The sequence below is a fragment of the Hyla sarda genome, chromosome 2 (genome assembly GCF_029499605.1).
Source record: "Hyla sarda isolate aHylSar1 chromosome 2, aHylSar1.hap1, whole genome shotgun sequence".
Classification (NCBI taxonomy): domain Eukaryota; kingdom Metazoa; phylum Chordata; class Amphibia; order Anura; family Hylidae; genus Hyla; species Hyla sarda.
Window position 1 is genome coordinate 321,677,136 of NC_079190.1, and position 19,633 is coordinate 321,696,768.

Below are 19,633 nucleotides of genomic sequence, written 5' to 3' on the forward strand. Positions count from 1 at the left end.
TCAGAGGGCTTCAAAGTTCAGTAGCAATTTTAAATGTTTTCACAAAATTAGCAAAATCTGAATTTTTCAGGGATCAGTTCCGATTTGAAGTGGATTTGAGGGGCCATATTAGAAATACCCCATAAATGACCCTATTATAAAACCACTGCACCACTCATAGTATTCAATATAACATTCAGAAAGTTTGTTAACCGTTTAGGTGTTTCACAGGAATAATAGCAAAGTGAAGGAGAAAATTCTAAAGCTCCATTTTTTACATGTTCTTGTAGACCCAGTTTTTGAATTTTTAAAAGGAGAAAAAGCCCCCCAAAATGTGTAACCCAATTTCTCTCAGGTAAGGAAATACCTCATATGTGAATGTAAAGTGCTCTGTGGGTGAATTTTGCATGTCGCATTTAGGAAGCCCCTATGAAGCCATAACAGCAAAAAACTCCCCCACATGGCATACCATTTTGGAAACTACACCCCTCATGACACGTAACAAGGGGTACAGTGAGCCTTAACAACTCACAGGTGTTTGATGACTTTTCGGTAAAGTCGGATGTGTAAATGAAAAAAAAAATGTTTTCACTTAAATACAGTTTTTTTCCCAAATTTACAATTTTTACAGGAGGTAATAGGAGAAAATGCCCCCTAAAATGTGTAACCTCATCTCTTCTGAGTATGGAAATACCCCAGGTGTGGACGTCAAGTGCACTGCGGGCACACTACTATGCTCAGAAGAGAAGGAGCCACATTTGGCTTTTGGAAAGCAAATTTTGTTGAAATGGTTTTTGGGGGGCAAGTCGCATTTAGTAAGCCCCTATGGTGCCAGAACAGCAAAAAAAAAGCCCCACATGGCACACTATTTGGGAAACAACACCCCTCAAGGCATGTAACAAGGGGCACAATGAGCCTTTATAACCCACAGGTGTTTGACAAATTTCCGCTAAAGTTGGACGTGAAATTGAATTTTTTTTTCACTAAAATGCGGGTATTACCCCAAATTTTTCATTTTCACAAGGGGTAATAGAAGAAACGGGTTAAAATTGTTTGAGGCTTTTTATCCAAAGTATGTATTTACCCCATATGTGGATGTAAATTGCTCTGCCGGTGAACTACAATGCTCAGATGAGAAGGAGCGCCATTGGACTTTTGGAGACAGAATTTGTTGGAATGGAAGTCGGGGGCCATGTGCGTTTACAAAGCCTGCATGGTTCCAGAACAGTTGACCCCCCCCCCCCCATGTGACCCAATTTTGGAAACTACACCCCTTACGGAATGTAATAAGGGGTGCAGTGAGCATTAACACCCCACTGGCTTTTGACAGGTCAAATTAAATAAAAAATTGAATCTTTCATTTTTACAGACGACTGTTCAAAAAATCTGTCAGACACCTGTGGGGTAGAAACACTCACTGTACCCCTTATTACATTCCTTGAGGGGTGTAGTTTCCAAAATGGGGTCACATATGGGGGGTCCACTGTTCTGGCACCATGGGAGCTTTGCAAACACACAGGGTCCTTCAATTCCAGACCCATTTTCTCTCCAAAAGCCCAATGGTGCTCCTTCTCTTCTGAGCATTGTAGTTCGCCCGCAGAGCACTTTACATCCACATATGTGGTATTTATATACTCAGAAGAAATGGGGTTACAAATTTTGGGGGGCATTCTTCCTATTACCCCTTGTGAAACAGCCACCCCTGTGCAAATCACCTCAAATGTACATGGCCCTCTCACTGCTGAGCCGCCTTGTGAGCCCACAGAGCATTCTATGTCTACATATGGGGTATTTCCGTACTTGGTGTTACAAATTTTGGGAGTCTTTTTTTTCCTTTTACCTCTTGTGAAAATGAAAAGTATGGGGCAACACCAGCATGTTGGTGTAAAAAATTTAATTTACCTTTACATAATAGGTAAAAGGAGAAAAATCCCCCCAAAATGTGTAAGGCAATTTCTCCCGAGTACAGACATACCCCATATGTGGCTGTCACGATTCGGCTGGCAGGTGGTGGATCCTCTGTGCCAGAGAGGGATTGGCGTGGACCGTGCTGGTGGACCGGTTCTAAGTTGCTACTGGTATTCACCAGAGCCCGCCGCAAAGCGGGATGGTCTTGCAGCGGCGGTAGCAACCAGGTCGTATCCACCAGCAACGGCTCAACCTCTCTGACTGCTGAAGATAGGCTCGGTACAAGGGAGTAGACAAGAGCAAGGTCGGACGTAGCAGAAGGTCGGGGCAGGCAGCAAGGATCGTAGTCAGGGGCAACGGCAGGAGGTCTGGAACACAGGCTAGAAACACACAAGGAAACGCTTTCACTGGCACAATGGCAACAAGATCCGGCGAGGGAGTGCAGGGGAAGTGAGGTATAAATAGGGAGTGCACAGGTGAACACACTAATTAAGCCAACTGCGCCAATCGGTGGCGCAGTGGCCCTTTAAATTGCAGAGACCCGGCGCGCGCGCGCCCTAAGGAGCGGGGCCGCGCGCGCCGGGACAAGACCGATGGAGAGCTAGTCAGGTACAGGAGCCGGGATGCACATCGCGAGCGGGCGCCTCCCGCATCGCGAATCGCATCCCGGCTGGGAGAGGTATCGCAGCGCACCCGGTCAGCAGGTCTGACCGGGGCGCTGCAATTGCGAGGATGTTGCGAGCGCTCCGGGGAGGAGCGGGGACCCCGAGCGCTCGGCGTAACAGTACCCCCCCCCCCCTTGGGTCTCCCCCTCTTCTTGGAGCCTGAGAACCTGAGGACAAGACTTTTGTCTAGGATGTTGTCCTCAGGTTCCCAGGATCTCTCTTCTGGACCACAGCCTTCCCAATCCACTAAGAAAAATTTTTTTCCTCTGACCGTCTTGGAGGCCAGAATCTCCTTCACGGAGAAGACGTCAGAAGAACCGGAAACAGGAGTGGGAGAAACAAGTTTGGGAGAGAAGCGGTTAATGATGAGTGGTTTAAGGAGAGAGACATGGAAGGCATTGGGAATACGAAGAGAAGGAGGAAGAAGGAGTTTGTAAGAGACAGGATTAATCTGGCACAAGACTTTGAAAGGACCAAGATAGCGTGGTCCCAGTTTGTAACTGGGGACACGAAAGCGGACATATTTAGCGGAGAGCCATACCTTGTCTCCGGGAGCAAAAATGGGGGGAGTTCTTCTTTTCTTATCGGCAAACCTTTTCATGCGGTATGAAGCCTGTAAAAGAGAATTTTGGGTCTCTTTCCATATGGTGGAAAGATCACGAGTCACTTCATCCACAGCGGGCAAACCAGAGGGCAAGGGAGTAGGGAGGGGGGGAAGAGGGTGACGGCCGTACACCACGAAAAATGGGGACTTAGCAGAAGATTCTGAGACTCTGAAGTTGTATGAGAATTCGGCCCATGGTAGAAGATCTGCCCAGTCATCCTGGCGGGAGGAAACAAAATGCCGTAAATAGTCACCCAGGACCTGGTTAATTCTTTCTACTTGCCCATTGGATTGGGGATGATAAGAAGAAGAGAAGTTTAATTTAATCTTGAGCTGTTTACAGAGGGCCCTCCAGAATTTAGACACGAATTGGACGCCTCTATCCGAGACGATCTGCGTGGGCAAACCGTGAAGACGAAAAATGTGTACAAAAAATTGTTTAGCCAACTGAGGCGCTGAAGGAAGACCAGGAAGAGGAATAAAATGTGCCATCTTGGAAAATCGATCAACGACCACCCAAACAACAGTGTTGCCACGGGATGGGGGTAAGTCTGTAATAAAGTCCATACCAATCAGTGACCAAGGCTGTTCAGGGACAGGCAGAGGATGAAGGAGACCAGCAGGCTTCTGGCGAGGAGTCTTATCCCGGGCACAGACAGTACAGGCCCGTACAAAATCAACAACATCCGTCTCCAGAGTCGGCCACCAATAGAAACGAGAGATGAGTTGCAAGGATTTTTTGATGCCCGCATGGCCCGCGAGGTGGGAGGAGTGTCCCCATTTGAGAATCCCGAGACGTTGGCGTGGAGAAACGAAGGTCTTCCCTGGAGGAGTTTGCCTGGAGGCTGGAGAAGTGGAGATCAGACAGTCAGGAGGAATGATGTGTTGCGGAGAGACCTCTACTTCCGAGGCATCCGAGGAACGAGAGAGGGCATCGGCCCTAATGTTCTTGTCGGCAGGGCGAAAGTGAATTTCAAAGTTAAAACGGGCAAAGAACAACGACCACCTGGCCTGGCGAGGGTTCAGCCGTTGGGCAGACTGGAGATAGGAGAGATTCTTGTGATCGGTGTATATGATAACTGGAAATTTTGATCCCTCCAGCAGATGCCTCCATTCCTCAAGCGCCAATTTAATGGCCAGTAATTCTCGATCCCCGATGGAGTAGTTTCTCTCCGCCGGAGAGAAGGTCCTAGAAAAAAAACCACAAGTAACAGCATGCCCGGAAGAATTTTTTTGTAGAAGGACAGCTCCAGCTCCCACTGAAGAGGCATCTACCTCCAATAGGAAGGGTTTAGATGGGTCAGGTCTGGAGAGCACGGGAGCAGAAGAAAAGGCAGACTTGAGACGTTTAAATGCGTCTTCCGCTTGGGGAGACCAGGACTTGGGATTGGCATTTTTCTTGGTTAAAGCCACGATAGGAGCCACAATAGTGGAAAAGTGTGGAATAAATTGTCTGTAATAATTGGCGAACCCCAAAAAACGTTGGATAGCACGGAGTCAGGAGGGGCGTGGCCAATCTAAGACGGCAGAGAGTTTATCTGGGTCCATTTGTAATCCCTGGCCAGAGACCAAGTATCCTAGGAAAGGAAGAGATTGACATTCAAACAGACATTTCTCCATTTTGGCATAAAGTTGATTGTCTCGAAGTCTCTGAAGAACCATGCGGACATGCTGGCGGTGTTCTTCTAAGTTGGCAGAAAAAATCAGAATATCGTCCAGATCAACCACAACACAGGAATATAAGAGATCACGAAAAATTTCATTAACAAAGTCTTGGAAGACGGCAGGGGCGTTGCACAGGCCAAAGGGCATGACCAGATACTCAAAGTGTCCATCTCTGGTGTTAAATGCAGTCTTCCATTCGTCCCCCTCCCTGATGCGGATGAGATTATAAGCACCTCTTAAGTCCAGTTTGGTAAAGATGTGTGCACCTTGAAGGCGATCAAAGAGTTCTGAGATAAGAGGTAGGGGGTAGCGGTTCTTTACCGTGATTTTATTAAGTCCGCGGTAATCAATGCAAGGACGTAGGGAGCCATCTTTTTTGGACACAAAAAAAAATCCAGCTCCGGCAGGAGAGGAGGATTTGCGGATAAACCCCTTTTTTAAATTTTCCTGGATGTATTCAGACATAGCAAGAGTCTCTGGAGCAGACAGAGGATAAATTCTGCCCCGGGGTGGAGTAGTACCCGGGAGGAGGTCAATAGGACAGTCATAAGGCCTGTGAGGAGGTAAAGTCTCAGCTTGCTTTTTGCAAAACACGTCAGCATAGTCCATATAAGCCTTAGGAAGACCGGTTACAGGGGGAACCACAGGGTCACGGCAGGGAGTACTGGGAACCGGTTTAAGACAGTCCTTGAAACAAGAAGTACCCCAGCTCTTGATTTCTCCTGTGGACCAATCAAGGGTTGGGGAATGGCGTTGAAGCCACGGTAATCCAAGAAGAATTTCGGAAGTGCAGTTGGAGAGGACCAAAAACTCAATTTTTTCGTGATGAGGTCCGATGCACATTAGGAGAGGTTCCGTGCGGTAACGCACGGTACAGTCCAATCTTTCATTGTTAACACAATTGATGTAGAGGGGTCTGGCGAGACTGGTCACCGGGATGTTGAACCTGTTGATGAGAGAGGCCAAAAAAAAATTTCCTGCAGATCCGGAATCCAAGAAGGCCATAGTAGAGAAGGAGAAGGTAGAGGAAGATATCCGCACAGGCACAGTAAGGCGTGGAGAAGCAGAGTTGACATCCAGAACTGTCTCACCTTTGTGCGGAGTCAGCGTACGTCTTTCCAGGCGGGGAGGACGGATAGGACAATCCTTCAGGAAGTGTTCGGTACCGGCACAGTACAGGCACAGATTCTCCATGCGGCGTCGTGTCCTCTCTTGAGGTGTCAAGCGAGACCGGTCAACTTGCATAGCCTCCACGGCGGGAGGCACAGGAACGGATTGCAGAGGACCAGAGGAGAGAGGAGCCGGGGAGAAAAAACGCCTCGTGCGAACAAAGTCCATATCCTGGCGGAGCTCCTGACGCCTTTCGAAAAAACGCATGTCAATGCGGGTGGCCAGATGAATAAGTTCATGCAGGTTAGCAGGAATTTCTCGTGCGGCCAGAATATCTTTAATGTTGCTGGATAGGCCTTTTTTAAAGGTCGCGCAGAGGGCCTCATTATTCCAGGATAATTCGGAGGCAAGAGTACGGAATTGGATGGCGTACTCGCAAACAGAAGAATTACCCTGGACCAGGTTCAGCAGGGCAGTCTCAGCAGAAGAGGCTCGGGCAGGTTCCTCAAAGACACTTCGAATCTCCGTGAAGAAGGAGTGTACAGAGGCAGTGACGGGGTCGTTGCGGTCCCAGAGCGGTGTGGCCCATGACAGAGCTTTGCCAGACAGAAGGCTGACTACGAAAGCCACCTTAGACCTTTCCGTAGGAAACTGGTCCGACATCATCTCCAAGTGCAGGTAACATTGCGAAAGAAAGCCACAGCAAAACTTAGAGTCCCCATCAAATTTATCCGGCAAGGATAATCGTAGGCCGGAAGCGGCCACTCGCTGCGGAGGAGGTGCAGGAGCTGGCGGAGGAGATGATTGCTGAAGCTGTGGTAGTAGCTGCTGTAGCATCACGGTCAGTTGAGACAGCTGATGGCCTTTTTGCGCTATCTGTTGCGACTGCTGGGCGACCACCGTGGTGAGGTCGGCAACAACTGGCAGTGGGACTTCAGCGGGATCCATGGCCGGATCTACTGTCACGATTCGGCTGGCAGGTGGTGGATCCTCTGTGCCAGAGAGGGATTGGCGTGGACCGTGCTGGTGGACCGGTTCTAAGTTGCTACTGGTATTCACCAGAGCCCGCCGCAAAGCGGGATGGTCTTGCAGCGGCGGTAGCAACCAGGTCATATCCACCAGCAACGGCTCAACCTCTCTGACTGCTGAAGATAGGCGCGGTACAAGGGAGTAGACAAGAGCAAGGTCGGACGTAGCAGAAGGTCGGGGCAGGCAGCAAGGATCGTAGTCAGGGGCAACGGCAGGAGGTCTGGAACACAGGCTAGGAACACACAAGGAAACGCTTTCACTGGCACAATGGCAACAAGATCCGGCGAGGGAGTGCAGGGGAAGTGAGGTATAAATAGGGAGTGCACAGGTGAACACACTAATTAAGCCAACTGCGCCAATCAGTGGCGCAGTGGCCCTTTAAATTGCAGAGACCCGGCGCGCGCGCGCCCTAAGGAGCGGGGCCGCGCGCGCCGGGACAAGACCGACGGAGAGAGAGTCAGGTACGGGAGCCGGGATGCGCATCGCGAGCGGGCGCCTCCCGCATCGCGAATCGCATCCCGGCTGGGAGAGGTATCGCAGCGCACTCGGTCAGCAGGTCTGACCGGGGCGCTGCAATTGCGAGGATGTTGCGAGCGCTCCGGGGAGGAGCGGGGACCCGGAGCGCTCGGCGTAACAGTGGCCCTTAACTGTTGCCTTGAAATACGACAGGGCTCCGAAGTGAGAGAGCGTCATGTGCATTTGAGGCCTAAATAAGGGATTTGCATAGGGACGGACCCAGATGCAAGAATTAGACTTGCCTCCGATACCAAAATTTGATGCATTTCAAAGCTCGCTGTAAACCCCCGCCCGTGTGAATGTACCCTATCACTGCATGCTGAGAGTTGTAGTTTTTGCAACAGCTGAAGGCACACTGGTTGCAAAACACAAAGTTTGTTACTTAACTCAGTGTTTTGCAACCTGTGTGCCTCCAGCTGTTGCAAAACTACAACTACGAGCATGTATGGAATATCAGTGTATGCTGGGAATTGCAGTTTGCAACAGCTGGAGTCACACTGTTTGCGAAACACTGAATTAGGTAGCAAACCAGTGTGCCTTCAGCTGTTGCAAAAACTACAACTCTCTGCATGCAGTGACAGCTGAAGGGCATGCTGGCACTCAGTGGCGTAGCTATGGAGGTCGCAAGAGTCGCAATCACGACTGGGCCCCATAGCCAGGGGGGCCCGAAGGGTCATTCTGCCACTTCACTATACTATAGCCAGGTCCCGGGCCCGCCGCTGCCAGGACTTTTTTAAAACCGCCCAGGCCCTGTTCCTGCAGCAGGGTCAGACGGACAGGCAGAGGGCTGATGAGAGCAGTGCAGGCAAGCACGTGACCTGTCACAGCCTCTAGCCCCACGCGATTTATCCCCTGCAGCTGTCAGTGACAGGAGCAGCAGACTATCCAGCTTCACACCGCAGCGCCGCTCAGGAAGATGAGTAGAGCTAGGTTTGGGGGGGGGGGGTGTAATGGGGGGTAATGATGATGAGGAGTATAGGGAGGGGGGGTGTAATGATGACGAGGAGTATGGGGGGGTGTAATGATGATGAGGAGGACGGGGGAGGGGGGGTGTAATGATGATGAGGAGGAGGACGGGGGAGGGGTGTAATGATGATGAGGAGGAGGAGGAGGAGGACAGGAGGGGGGGTGGACTTTCACTATACACAGTGCCTTCCTCTTACAGACTAGTACACCAGATATCCAGATGTTGCTAAACTACAACTCCCAGCAAGCCCAGACAGCCAATGGCTGCTTTGGCATGCTGAGAGTTGTAGTTTTGCAATAGCTGAATGGCTGTCCGGGCATGCTGGAGGAACACTGGAGCAGATGCCCATAGCAACCAATCAGATTCCAGCTTTCATTTAAAAAAAAGGTCTTTGAAAAATGAAAGCTGATATGTGATTGGTTGCTATGGGCGACTGCTCTATTGTTCCTCTGCACAAGGTTGGATAAATCTCCCTCATTATTTTTGCCATGAAAAAGCAACAGGAACCTCCTGTAGGAATGGAGACAAGCATGATTTCATTTACATGGGTCTGTATATTGGTGATATAGGAGTGATTTCATTTACATGGGTCTGTATATTGGTGGTATAGAAGTGATGTCATTTACATGGGACTGTATATTGGTGGTATAGGAGTGATTCTATTTACATGGGACTGTATATTGGTGGTATAGGAGTGATGTCATTTACATGGGACTGTATATTGGTGGTATAGGAGTTATGTCATTTACATGGGACTGTATATTGTTGGTATAGGAGTGATGTCATTTACATGGGACTGTATATTGGTGGTATAGGAGTGATGTAATTTACATGGGACTGTATATTGGTGGTATAGGAGTGATGTCATTTACATGGGACTGTATAATGTTGGTAAAGGAGGGATGTCATTTACATGGGACTGTATATTGTTGGTATAGAAGTGATGTAATTTACATGGGACTGTATATTGTTGGTATAATAGTGATGTCATTTACATGGGACTGTATATTGGTGGTATAGGAGTGATGTCATTTACATGGGACTGTATATTGTTGGTATAGGAGTAATGTCATTTACATGGGACTGTATATTGGTGATATAGGAGTGATGTCATTTACATGGGACTGTATATTGGTGGTATAGGAGTGATGTTATTTACATGGGACTGTATGGTGGTGATAGGGGAGGGATGTTATTTACATGGGACTGTATGTTGGTGGTAGAGGAGTGATGTTATTTACATGGGACTGTATGGTGGTGATAGGGGAGGGATGTTATTTACATGGGACTGTATGTTTGTGGTAGAGGAGTGATGTTATTTACATGGGAAAGGACTTTGGGGTGTGGGGTGGAGTTCAGGGGAGCATGAAGAGGACTTACAAATCTAGGGGGAAAGAGGGTGGAACAAAGGAATCGGGAGGAAGATTTATATTATATTCAGTGTACAGCGTATAGCAGGGTTATATTTACAGGCTACAGTGTGTGGTAGTATTTTACTCAGATGGTAAAATGTGTACCTGTATTATATTCAGATGGTACAGTGTGTGGCAATAATATATTTAGAGTGTGCAGTGTGTGGCAATAATATATTTAGAGGGTACAATGTGTGGCAATAATATATTTAGAGGGTACAGTGTTTGGCAATAATATATTTAGAGGGTGCAGTGTGTGACAATAATATATTTAGAGGGTGCAGTGTGTGGCAATATTATTTTTAGGGGGTACAATGGTTAGCAGTATTATATTCAGGGGGCACAGTGGTTGGCAGTATTATATTCAGGGGGTACAGTATTTGGCAGAAATCTAATGATTACTGTCTTCATACAGAGGATTAGGATCTGCTGACAAATTAAGGAACCAATGATGTCCGGGTGTCAGACTCTTCAGAGAAGATGTAGCTGGAAGAAGTCCTGACGTCTGGACCGGATGAGGAAGAAAAGGAAAGACGTCACTCAGGTCACTGATATTGTGTGTTCTCCTGACTGTCCTATCAGAGTTGTAGTCAGTTGTATGTTCTGCAGTGATGATGGCTGTACTCCAATCTGTGGCTCTCCAGCTGTTGGCAAACTCCCATAAATCTTGAGGCTCTTCAGACACGATGGGAGTTGCAGCTTTCCAACATCTGGAGAGCCACTTGAAAAAAGGGGATTGGTGGAGGTCCCATCAGTCGGACCCCCAGCATAAAAATGGACTGCTTATTTTAAAATGCCCGGGCCTATTTTTGGTCCCAGTCCGTCCCTGTCTGTAAGTCACCTTTTTCTCCTGACTCTGTCCCATCTGTGCTGTAGTCACTGATATCTTTGTGCGGCTGAGGCCGAGTAAGGGGGTCGTCCGGGATTGAGAAAGCAGGTCGTCGGGGGGGAGGGGGGTATGGGTAGGGGGGCCCAGGACAATTTTTCGCATCGGGGCCCTGTGGTTTCTAGTTACGTCCCTGCTGGGACTTGTAGTTATGCAACAGATGGAGGCATACTACTAACACTCCCAGCATGCCCTTTGGCTGTCCGTGCATGCTGGGGGTTGTAGTTATTCAACAGCTGGAGGCACACTGGTTATAAAACACTGAATTTGTTACTTAACTCAGTGTTTTGCAACCAGTTTGCCTCCAGCTGTTGAAAAACTACAACTCCCAGCATGCCCAGACAGCCGAAGGACATGTTGGGAGTTGTAGTTATGCTACAACTGGAGAAGAACAGTTTGGAGACCACTGTGTAGCAGTGTCCAAAGTGTAGCCCTCCAGATGTTGCAAAACGTCAACTCCAAGCATGCTCAGACTGTCCAGGCATGCTGGGAGTTGTAGTTCTGCAACATCTGAAGGGCTACAGTTTGGATCACTGCACAGTGGTCTCCAACTCCAGATGTTACAAACCTACAACTCTCAGCATGCCCAGACAGCCCAGGCCCAGACAGCCCCCGAGCCCAGGGGTTTGCTGAATTATTTCAGCAGGCATCCCGGTCCAGTCCCCGCCCGGCACACCGCGGGGAACAAAATTCCCACAGGCGTACAGGTACGCCCTTGGTCCTTAAGTACCAGGGAGCAAGGGCGTACCTGTACGCCCTTGGTCGCCAACAGGTTAAAGTTTTAAGGGCCTAGATACTGTGAAAGACCAGGCAAAAGTACACACCTGCTGGTGTTGTACACAAATACTATTTTATGCGTACTGGAGCACATTGTCCTCCCCTCATAAGTGCATACCACATACTTACATCTAAGTGGTGTACCATTTTGTTTCTGTTAAAGTCTTAAGGGCCTAGATACTGCTGGTGTTGTAGACAAATACTGTACTCCCCTCATACAAGTAAGTCAGGCAGAGAAGTACAAGGACGTGCACAGAGAAGTGACAGAGGCCCATATTCATCAGGCAGAGGTCACAGCAGACTAGGGCGAGTAGCAGCAGAAGTCGCAGCATGAGGCCTGCTGTTGATTGAGCTGGTACTGCTCCTGCCACCCCACCCCTCCCCAGCAGCCATAGCAATGGAAGGTGAGCGCAGAGGGCCCCCCGAGTCAGACCTGCGAGAGGATGGACAATGTCGCAGATCGGCCAACTGACTACATAGGATGTCTCTGTAGTGGGCCAGTTTTTCCTCCCTCTCAGTGGGTTTAAAAAAGGCCCCCATTTTGTGCCAGTAGCGTCCAACAAAGTGGAGAACCAGAAGTCATCCCGCTGCCGAATGGTGACAATTCGGCGGTCACTACATAAGCAAGTGAGCATGCATCGTGCCATTTGTACAAGTGACTCGGAGGGACTACCTGCCTCCGTCTCCACTGCATACTGCCACGATGTGTCTGGGTTCTCTGTCTCGTCTTCCTCATCACCCTGTAGCTCCACAGCCTGCGCCTGCTCCTCCTCTCCTGTCAGATGACTATAAAAACCACCCATTTTGTGAAACCTAAACTTTGCTCCACTGTGTCCCTCCCCCTCCTCCTTCAGTTCAGCCCCCACAGGGCTCATGTGGCCGTGAGATGTAGGTGCCACGTCTCCAGTGCCCTGACCAGCCATAAATTCCAACACGTTTTGTAGGAAATGAAGCAGTGGAATGACGTTGTTCATCCCATAATCCTTAGCGACTGACTAATAATGTGGCTTCCTCAAAGGGCCTGAGCAAATGGCAGGTGTCACATATGAGCTGCCACTGGTTGACATTGAAGTTACACAGGAGAGTCCCCCTATCCGCTTGGATCATCAAGAAATCAGTGATGGCTTTTCTCTGTTAGTACAGTCGGTCCAACATATGAAGGGTGGAATTCCAACATGTGGAAACGTCGCAGTTCAGACTATGTTGGGGGATACAGTTCTGACGCTGCAGCTCAAGAAGAGTGTGCTTTGCGGCGTACGAGTGGCTGAAGAGCATGCAAAGTTTCCTTCCCATTGTTAGGATGTCTTGCAGATGGGGGCAACACTTGAAGAACCGCTTGACATGTGTGCGAATGGGTTACCCTTCCTTGACGCAGCGCAGACAAGATGTTCAGTCACCATGGTTCCCATTTCCAGTTTTTGCGGAGTAAGCCATGATTCGATTTCTTGATGAATGACTTTTAGCAGTTCCTCCCCTGTGTGACTCCGTTCGCTAGGCAAACCAAGTGAAGAACAGCGTGACACCGCCGTGCCCTGCACAAATGGAATGCTGTAGGGGCTCTGATATTTGTCCATGCAGTGGAGGCTGAGGACACGGTGGTGGATGTGGAGTCATAGTCGCACACTGTCACAGGACCAACAGCCTGAGAGCATGGAGGCGGAAGCGGGGTGACCTGTCCAAGTTGCTGTTGTGGCTGTGCAGGAACCACATTCACCCAGTGGGCCATAAAGGACATGTATTGTCCCTGACCGTCGTTACAGCTCCACATGCCATGCACTTTGGTACAAACCGACAGGCTCAAGGACTTGCCCATCTTCTGTTCCACAAAATTGTGCAGGGCTGGTACTGCCTTTTTCACAAAGAAATTACAGCTTGTGACTCTCCACCTCGGTTCGGCCCAAGCCATCAGTTCTCTGAAAGGTGCAGAGTCCACCACGTGAAAACGGAGGGACTGTAGCACCATCAACTTGGACAGGAGCACATACAGCTCCTGTGCCGTTGGATGAGTGTGCGCATACTGTTGTCTCTTGGACATGGCTTCGCTGATGGATTGCTGGCAGAATGACTGACTCGAAGTAGGATGAGCAGGAGCATCTGGAGCGACAAAAGATAGGTATGACAGACAGCTCCCATTCGGCTGTGGTGAAGCCTTGGCTGGCTGAAACAGGGAGCGGCGTGCCACTGGATGATTCATCAGGCTGGACCACCGCATCGGAGCCACGATTCGCCCAGGCCGCTTATGGAGACGCTCCATATGTTGACGCAGAGTCTTGGTGCCAACATTGGGACCCTGCCCACGCTTCACCTTCTGCCGAGTTAACCAATCAATGACGCAGATGGGTTGCTGATCAAGACATGACTGCTAGCTGATTCCGGAAGCTCAGACCTCTCGTTGTGACTCTTGCTGCCACTTGCCCCATGTCTGCTGCGGCCTCTGCCACTCCTCTGTGCACATCCTCACACTTCTCTGCATGATATACTTATACACCAGCTTAGAGCGTCTATGTTACACTTAGGAGAGGAGGAAAATACGCTCCACTACCCTTAAAACTGTATTAGGCTACAAAAACAACTGTGTAGCTTTGGCTGGCCTTTCCCAGTAACTAGGCCCAAATTAGTTTAACAGGAAAATATATAAAGGACACCACATAGGTGCATGTACAGTTTACACTTATGAGAGGAGGACAATACGCTTTGCTTAAAACTGTATTAGGCTACAGAAACGAGTGTGTAGCTTTAACTGGCCTTCACAGTAAGTAGGCCAAAATTAGTTTGACAGGGAAAAAAAGCATATACCACCTATGTACGCACAGGTTACACTTATGAGAGGACAATACGCTCCCCTACACAACCTGTTGTTACGCCTAGCGCTCCGGGTCCCCGCTCCTCCCCGGAGCGCGTACGGCGTCTCTCTCTCCGCAGCGCCCCGGTCGGTCCCGCTGACCGGGAGCGCTGCACTGTCATGGCCGTCGGGGATGCGATTCGCACAGCGGGACGCGCCCGCTCGCGAATCGCATCCCAGGTCACTTACCCGTTCCCGTCCCCTGCTGTCATGTGCTGGCGCGCGCGGCTCCGCTCTCTAGGGCGCGCGCGCGCCAGCTCCCTGAGACTTAAAGGGCCAGTGCACCAATGATTGGTGCCTGGCCCAATTAGCTTAATTGGCTTCCACCTGCTCCCTGGCTATATCTGATCTCCTCCCTTGCACTCCCTTGCCGGATCTTGTTGCCCTTGTGCCTAGTGAAAGCGTTTTGTGTGTCCAAAGCCTGTGTACCAGAACTTCTGCTATCCACCCTGACTACGAACCTTGCCGCCTGCCCCCGACCTTCTGCTACGTCCGACCTTGCTTCTGTCTACTCCCTTGTACCGCGCCTATCTTCAGCAGTCAGAGAGGTTGAGCCGTTGCTAGTGGATACGACCTGGTCACTACCGCCGCAGCAAGACCATCCCGCTTTGCGGCGGGCTCTGGTGAAAACCAGTAGTGACTTAGAACCGGTCCACTAGCACGGTCCACGCCAATCCCTCTCTGGCACAGAGGATCCACCTCCTGCCAGCCGGCATCGTGACAGTAGATCCGGCCATGGATCCCGCTGAGGTCCCTCTGCCTTATATCTCTGATATCACCACGGTGGTCGCCCAGCAATCCCGACAGATCGCCCATCTAACCCACCAGCTGTCGGAAGTGTCCACCATTGTGCACCAACTTCAGTCGCAACTTCAGCAGCAATCATCTCCTCCGCCAGCTCCTGCACCCCTTCCGCAGCGAGTGGCCACTCCTAGCCTCCGCCTGTCCTTGCCGGACAAATTTAATGGGGACTCTAAGTTTTGCCGTGGCTTTCTTTCGCAATGTTCCCTGCACTTGGAGATGATGTCGGACCAGTTTCCTACTGAAAGGTCTAAGGTGGCTTTCGTAGTCAGCCTTCTGTCTGGAAAAGCCCTGTCATGGGCCACACCGCTCTGGGACCGCAATGACCCCGTCACTGCCTCTGTACACTCCTTCTTCTCGGAAATTCGAAGTGTCTTTGAGGAACCTGCCCGAGCCTCTTCTGCTGAGACTGCCCTGCTGAACCTGGTCCAGGGTAATTCTTCCGTTGGCGAGTACGCCATACAATTCCGTACTCTTGCTTCTGAACTATCCTGGAATAATGAGGCCCTCTGCGCGACCTTTAAAAAAGGCCTATCCAGCAACATTAAAGATGTTCTGGCCGCACGAGAAACTCCTGCTAACCTGCATGAACTCATTCATCTAGCCACTCGCATTGACATGCGTTTTTCTGAGAGGCATCAAGAGCTCCGCCAGGAAAAAGACTTAGATCTCTGGACACCTCTCCCACAGTCTCCATTGCAATCTGCGCCTAGGCCTCCCGCCGAGGAGGCCATGCAAGTGGATCGGTCTCGCCTGACCCTGGAAGAGAGGAATCGCCGTAAGGAAGAGAATCTTTGTCTGTACTGTGCCAGTACCGAACATTTTTTGGTGGATTGCCCTATCCGTCCTCCACGTCTGGGAAACGCACGCTCGCACCCAGCTCTCGTGGGTGTGGCGTCTCTTGATGCTAAGTCGGCTTCTCCACGTCTCACGGTGCCTGTACGGATTTCTACTTCAGCCAGCTCTTCCCTCTCAGCCGTGGCCTGCCTGGACTCTGGTGCCTCTGGGAATTTTATTCGGGAGTCCTTGGTGAATAAATTCCGCATTCCGGTGACCCGTCTTGTCAAGCCACTCCACATTTCCGCGGTCAACGGAGCCAGGTTGGATTGCACCGTGCGTTACCGCACGGAGCCCCTCCTAATGTGCATCGGAAATCATCACGAAAAAATTTAGTTTTTGGTTCTCTCCAATTGCACTTCCGAAATTCTCCTTGGACTACCCTGGCTTCAACACCATTCCCCAACCCTGGATTGGTCCACAGGGGAGATCAAGAGCTGCCTTAAACCGGTTCCCAGTACTCCCTGCCGTGACCCTGTGGTTCCTCCTGTATCCGGTCTCCCTAAGGTCGTTATGGACTCTGCCTGCCTTAAGAAGTGCCTCTCCCCCCCTCCCAGTCCAGTCAGGCAAGCCTCGGTGCCTCCTCATGGCCCTCGTCCTGGTGTCACACTGCCCCGTGCCAGGTCTCGCCCTCTGCCCTCCCTCCCCATTCCCACTCCTGCTGTTCTGCCTTCCGTTGAGGAATCCCTCCATCCTTTCCCGGTGTCCTCATCCCAGGGGAGGCAGTTACCGGACAAAGAGAAGGGGAGACCTAAGGGGGGGGGTACTGTTACGCCTAGCGCTCCGGGTCCCCGCTCCTCCCCGGAGCGCGTACGGCGTCTCTCTCTCCGCAGCGCCCCGGTCGGTCCCGCTGACCGGGAGCGCTGCACTGTCATGGCCGTCGGGGATGCGATTCGCACAGCGGGACGCGCCCGCTCGCGAATCGCATCCCAGGTCACTTACCCGTTCCCGTCCCCTGCTGTCATGTGCTGGCGCGCGCGGCTCCGCTCTCTAGGGCGCGCGCGCGCCAGCTCCCTGAGACTTAAAGGGCCAGTGCACCAATGATTGGTGCCTGGCCCAATTAGCTTAATTGGCTTCCACCTGCTCCCTGGCTATATCTGATCTCCTCCCTTGCACTCCCTTGCCGGATCTTGTTGCCCTTGTGCCTAGTGAAAGCGTTTTGTGTGTCCAAAGCCTGTGTACCAGAACTTCTGCTATCCACCCTGACTACGAACCTTGCCGCCTGCCCCCGACCTTCTGCTACGTCCGACCTTGCTTCTGTCTACTCCCTTGTACCGCGCCTATCTTCAGCAGTCAGAGAGGTTGAGCCGTTGCTAGTGGATACGACCTGGTCACTACCGCCGCAGCAAGACCATCCCGCTTTGCGGCGGGCTCTGGTGAAAACCAGTAGTGACTTAGAACCGGTCCACTAGCACGGTCCACGCCAATCCCTCTCTGGCACAGAGGATCCACCTCCTGCCAGCCGGCATCGTGACACCTGTATTAGGCACGGTAATTAGGTGACTATGGCTTTGTGTTCTCACCTTAACTTGCCCCTGTTAGCTTTAGAGTTGTTGTACACCCAACTGCAGCAGTACAGAATCGCTGTGTAGTAAAGCCCAGTACTTCAATCCCCATATTTAATCTGACGGCCACTGTCTTGTCAGAGACTCAACTAAATGTATTGTCACCAGGACTGTCCTTTGCCCCCACTTGCAGATTTGATCTGTTCCGGACATTGTTAGATTTAAACCGTTTTGTCAGAAATATTACCTTACGTAAGCATTTTTTTTGCCATTGATAATCATATTAATGATAATGTCACTTTAAACACCAGTGATATTGTGGCTAGTAATGATGTTATAAATTTTTTGCAGCAGATACCTGACTCTGACTTGTCCGTTTCATCTAAGGTCAGGGGGTCGGGCTCCACTGCCAGCTTCAATTTTTTGGAGCTGGCACTGGCGTCCAATTTACAGGATTTATGTGACAGTGAATTTACTACAGATATTCCTGAATTCACATGTAGTAATAAAGGGTTTTACCCAGTCATGTCACGAACTCCTGTACTAGACACCTTCCAGGAGGCTGTTGAATCTTAATTAACCATGCTGTCCAAGAAGCCAGGTCCAAAATGGAACAATTTAACTCATATAGAGAGAAAAGCTCTCAAAGACCTGGCTGATTTGGACAGCATAGTTATCAGACAGGCGGACAAAGGTGGGGCGGTAGTTGTCCTAGACAGTGGGTTATACAAAAAAATCAAACATGGATATGTTAAATGATTCACATACATATAGATCCCTGTCCTGTGACCCCACCCCTTCCTTTAAAAAGACATTAAACTCCCTTATGCACCTTGGAGTACAGAATGGTCATATCTCTGAAAAATTAATGGAGTATCTTATTATTGACTGTCCTGTAGTAGCAATATTTCACTCGCTACCCAAGGTACACAAGGACACATTTCCCCCTCCTCTCAGACCGATAGAAGCCGGCATTTCATCACTTAACGAACATCTATGCGAATGGGTGGACTCATACCTTCAACCACTCATCCCCCTTATTCCTGGATACCTCCAGGCCACTGGACATGTACTTAAAATGATGAGCTGCATTGAGTGGAAGGAACATTATAGGTGGGTGACTGCTGATGTTACCTCCCTGTACTCCGTCATCCCCCATCATCTGGCCATTGTAGCCCTCCATTGGTTTCTCCAGACTTACTCCCGTTATCCTTGTGGATTGCGGGACTACTTATGTACAGTGGTAGACTATCTATTTAAGCATAATTTTTTCATGTTTAATGGACAATTTTTTTTACAGGTTACAGGAGCTTCGATGGGGGCAAAATTCTCCCCCTCTCCCGCCAACATTTATATGTGCTGGTGGGAGAGGGAGATTTTTTTCGCCCCCATCAACCCCTACAGACAGAACATTGTCTGGTATGGCCGCTACATTGATGACCTCCTGTTTATTTGGGGGTCAGATGTGGCGGCCATACAGGGGTTCACCTCCTACCTCAACTTTAATGAGTTAAATCTACAGTTTACTGTCACCACGGAATCTAGTGCTATCAATTTTCTCGATTTACATCTCTGGGGTGATGCGACTGGCGGAGTAATTAATACCCGAACATATCGGAAAAATACAGCAGTGAATTCTATCCTGCATGCCAAATCCTGCCACCCCAGACATGTAATTGAGAATTTACCCACTGGAGAAATGGTACGTGCGCGTAGAAATTGTTCACGCTTGACGGAGTTCAGGGAGGAATCTGTAGCCATAGGTGAAAGATTGAGAGTCAGGGGGTACCCCCAATGGACGATCAACCGGGCCATCAAATTAGCCACGGAGAGGGATAGAGACGCCCTTATAGGACAAGACAGAAGTTGCAGCAAAGATACCACTCACAAAGCTAAAATTCCCTCCCCCATGGTCTTTTCCACTCAATACAGCTCGGATTATGTGTCCATCAAAAATATTATAGAAAAGTACTTTAAACATGCATTATCAGAGGGATACAGTTGTGTGTCAAAACGGGCTCCATCTATAGGACAACGTTTATCACCGAGTTTGTTCCTGGAAGGTCCACAGAGGAAGCCAACGTGGCTTACATGCTCTGGCTCATATAAATGTGGAGCCAGTAGGTGCAT

The 19,633-nt window shown here is 50.0% G+C and overlaps 1 protein-coding gene across 5 annotated transcripts in view; it reads left to right on the top strand.

Moving 5' to 3' along the window:
* The first annotated feature begins 8,860 nt into the window (after positions 1–8,860).
* Positions 8,861–19,633, top strand: part of OPTC (opticin) — a 90,834-nt gene continuing 80,061 nt past the window's right edge. Inside the window, exons 1-2 of one of the 5 annotated variants that reach the window (XM_056557828.1) lie at positions 8,861–8,991; positions 10,271–10,399. In XM_056557828.1, coding sequence (XP_056413803.1) covers positions 10,370–10,399 — 30 coding nt within the window. In that variant the 5' untranslated portion in view covers positions 8,861–8,991; positions 10,271–10,369. Of the gene's footprint in view, positions 8,992–10,270; positions 10,412–19,633 lie in introns of those variants that run through there. The other 4 variants (XM_056557835.1, XM_056557833.1, XM_056557836.1 and 1 more) reach the window with 4 other exon arrangements.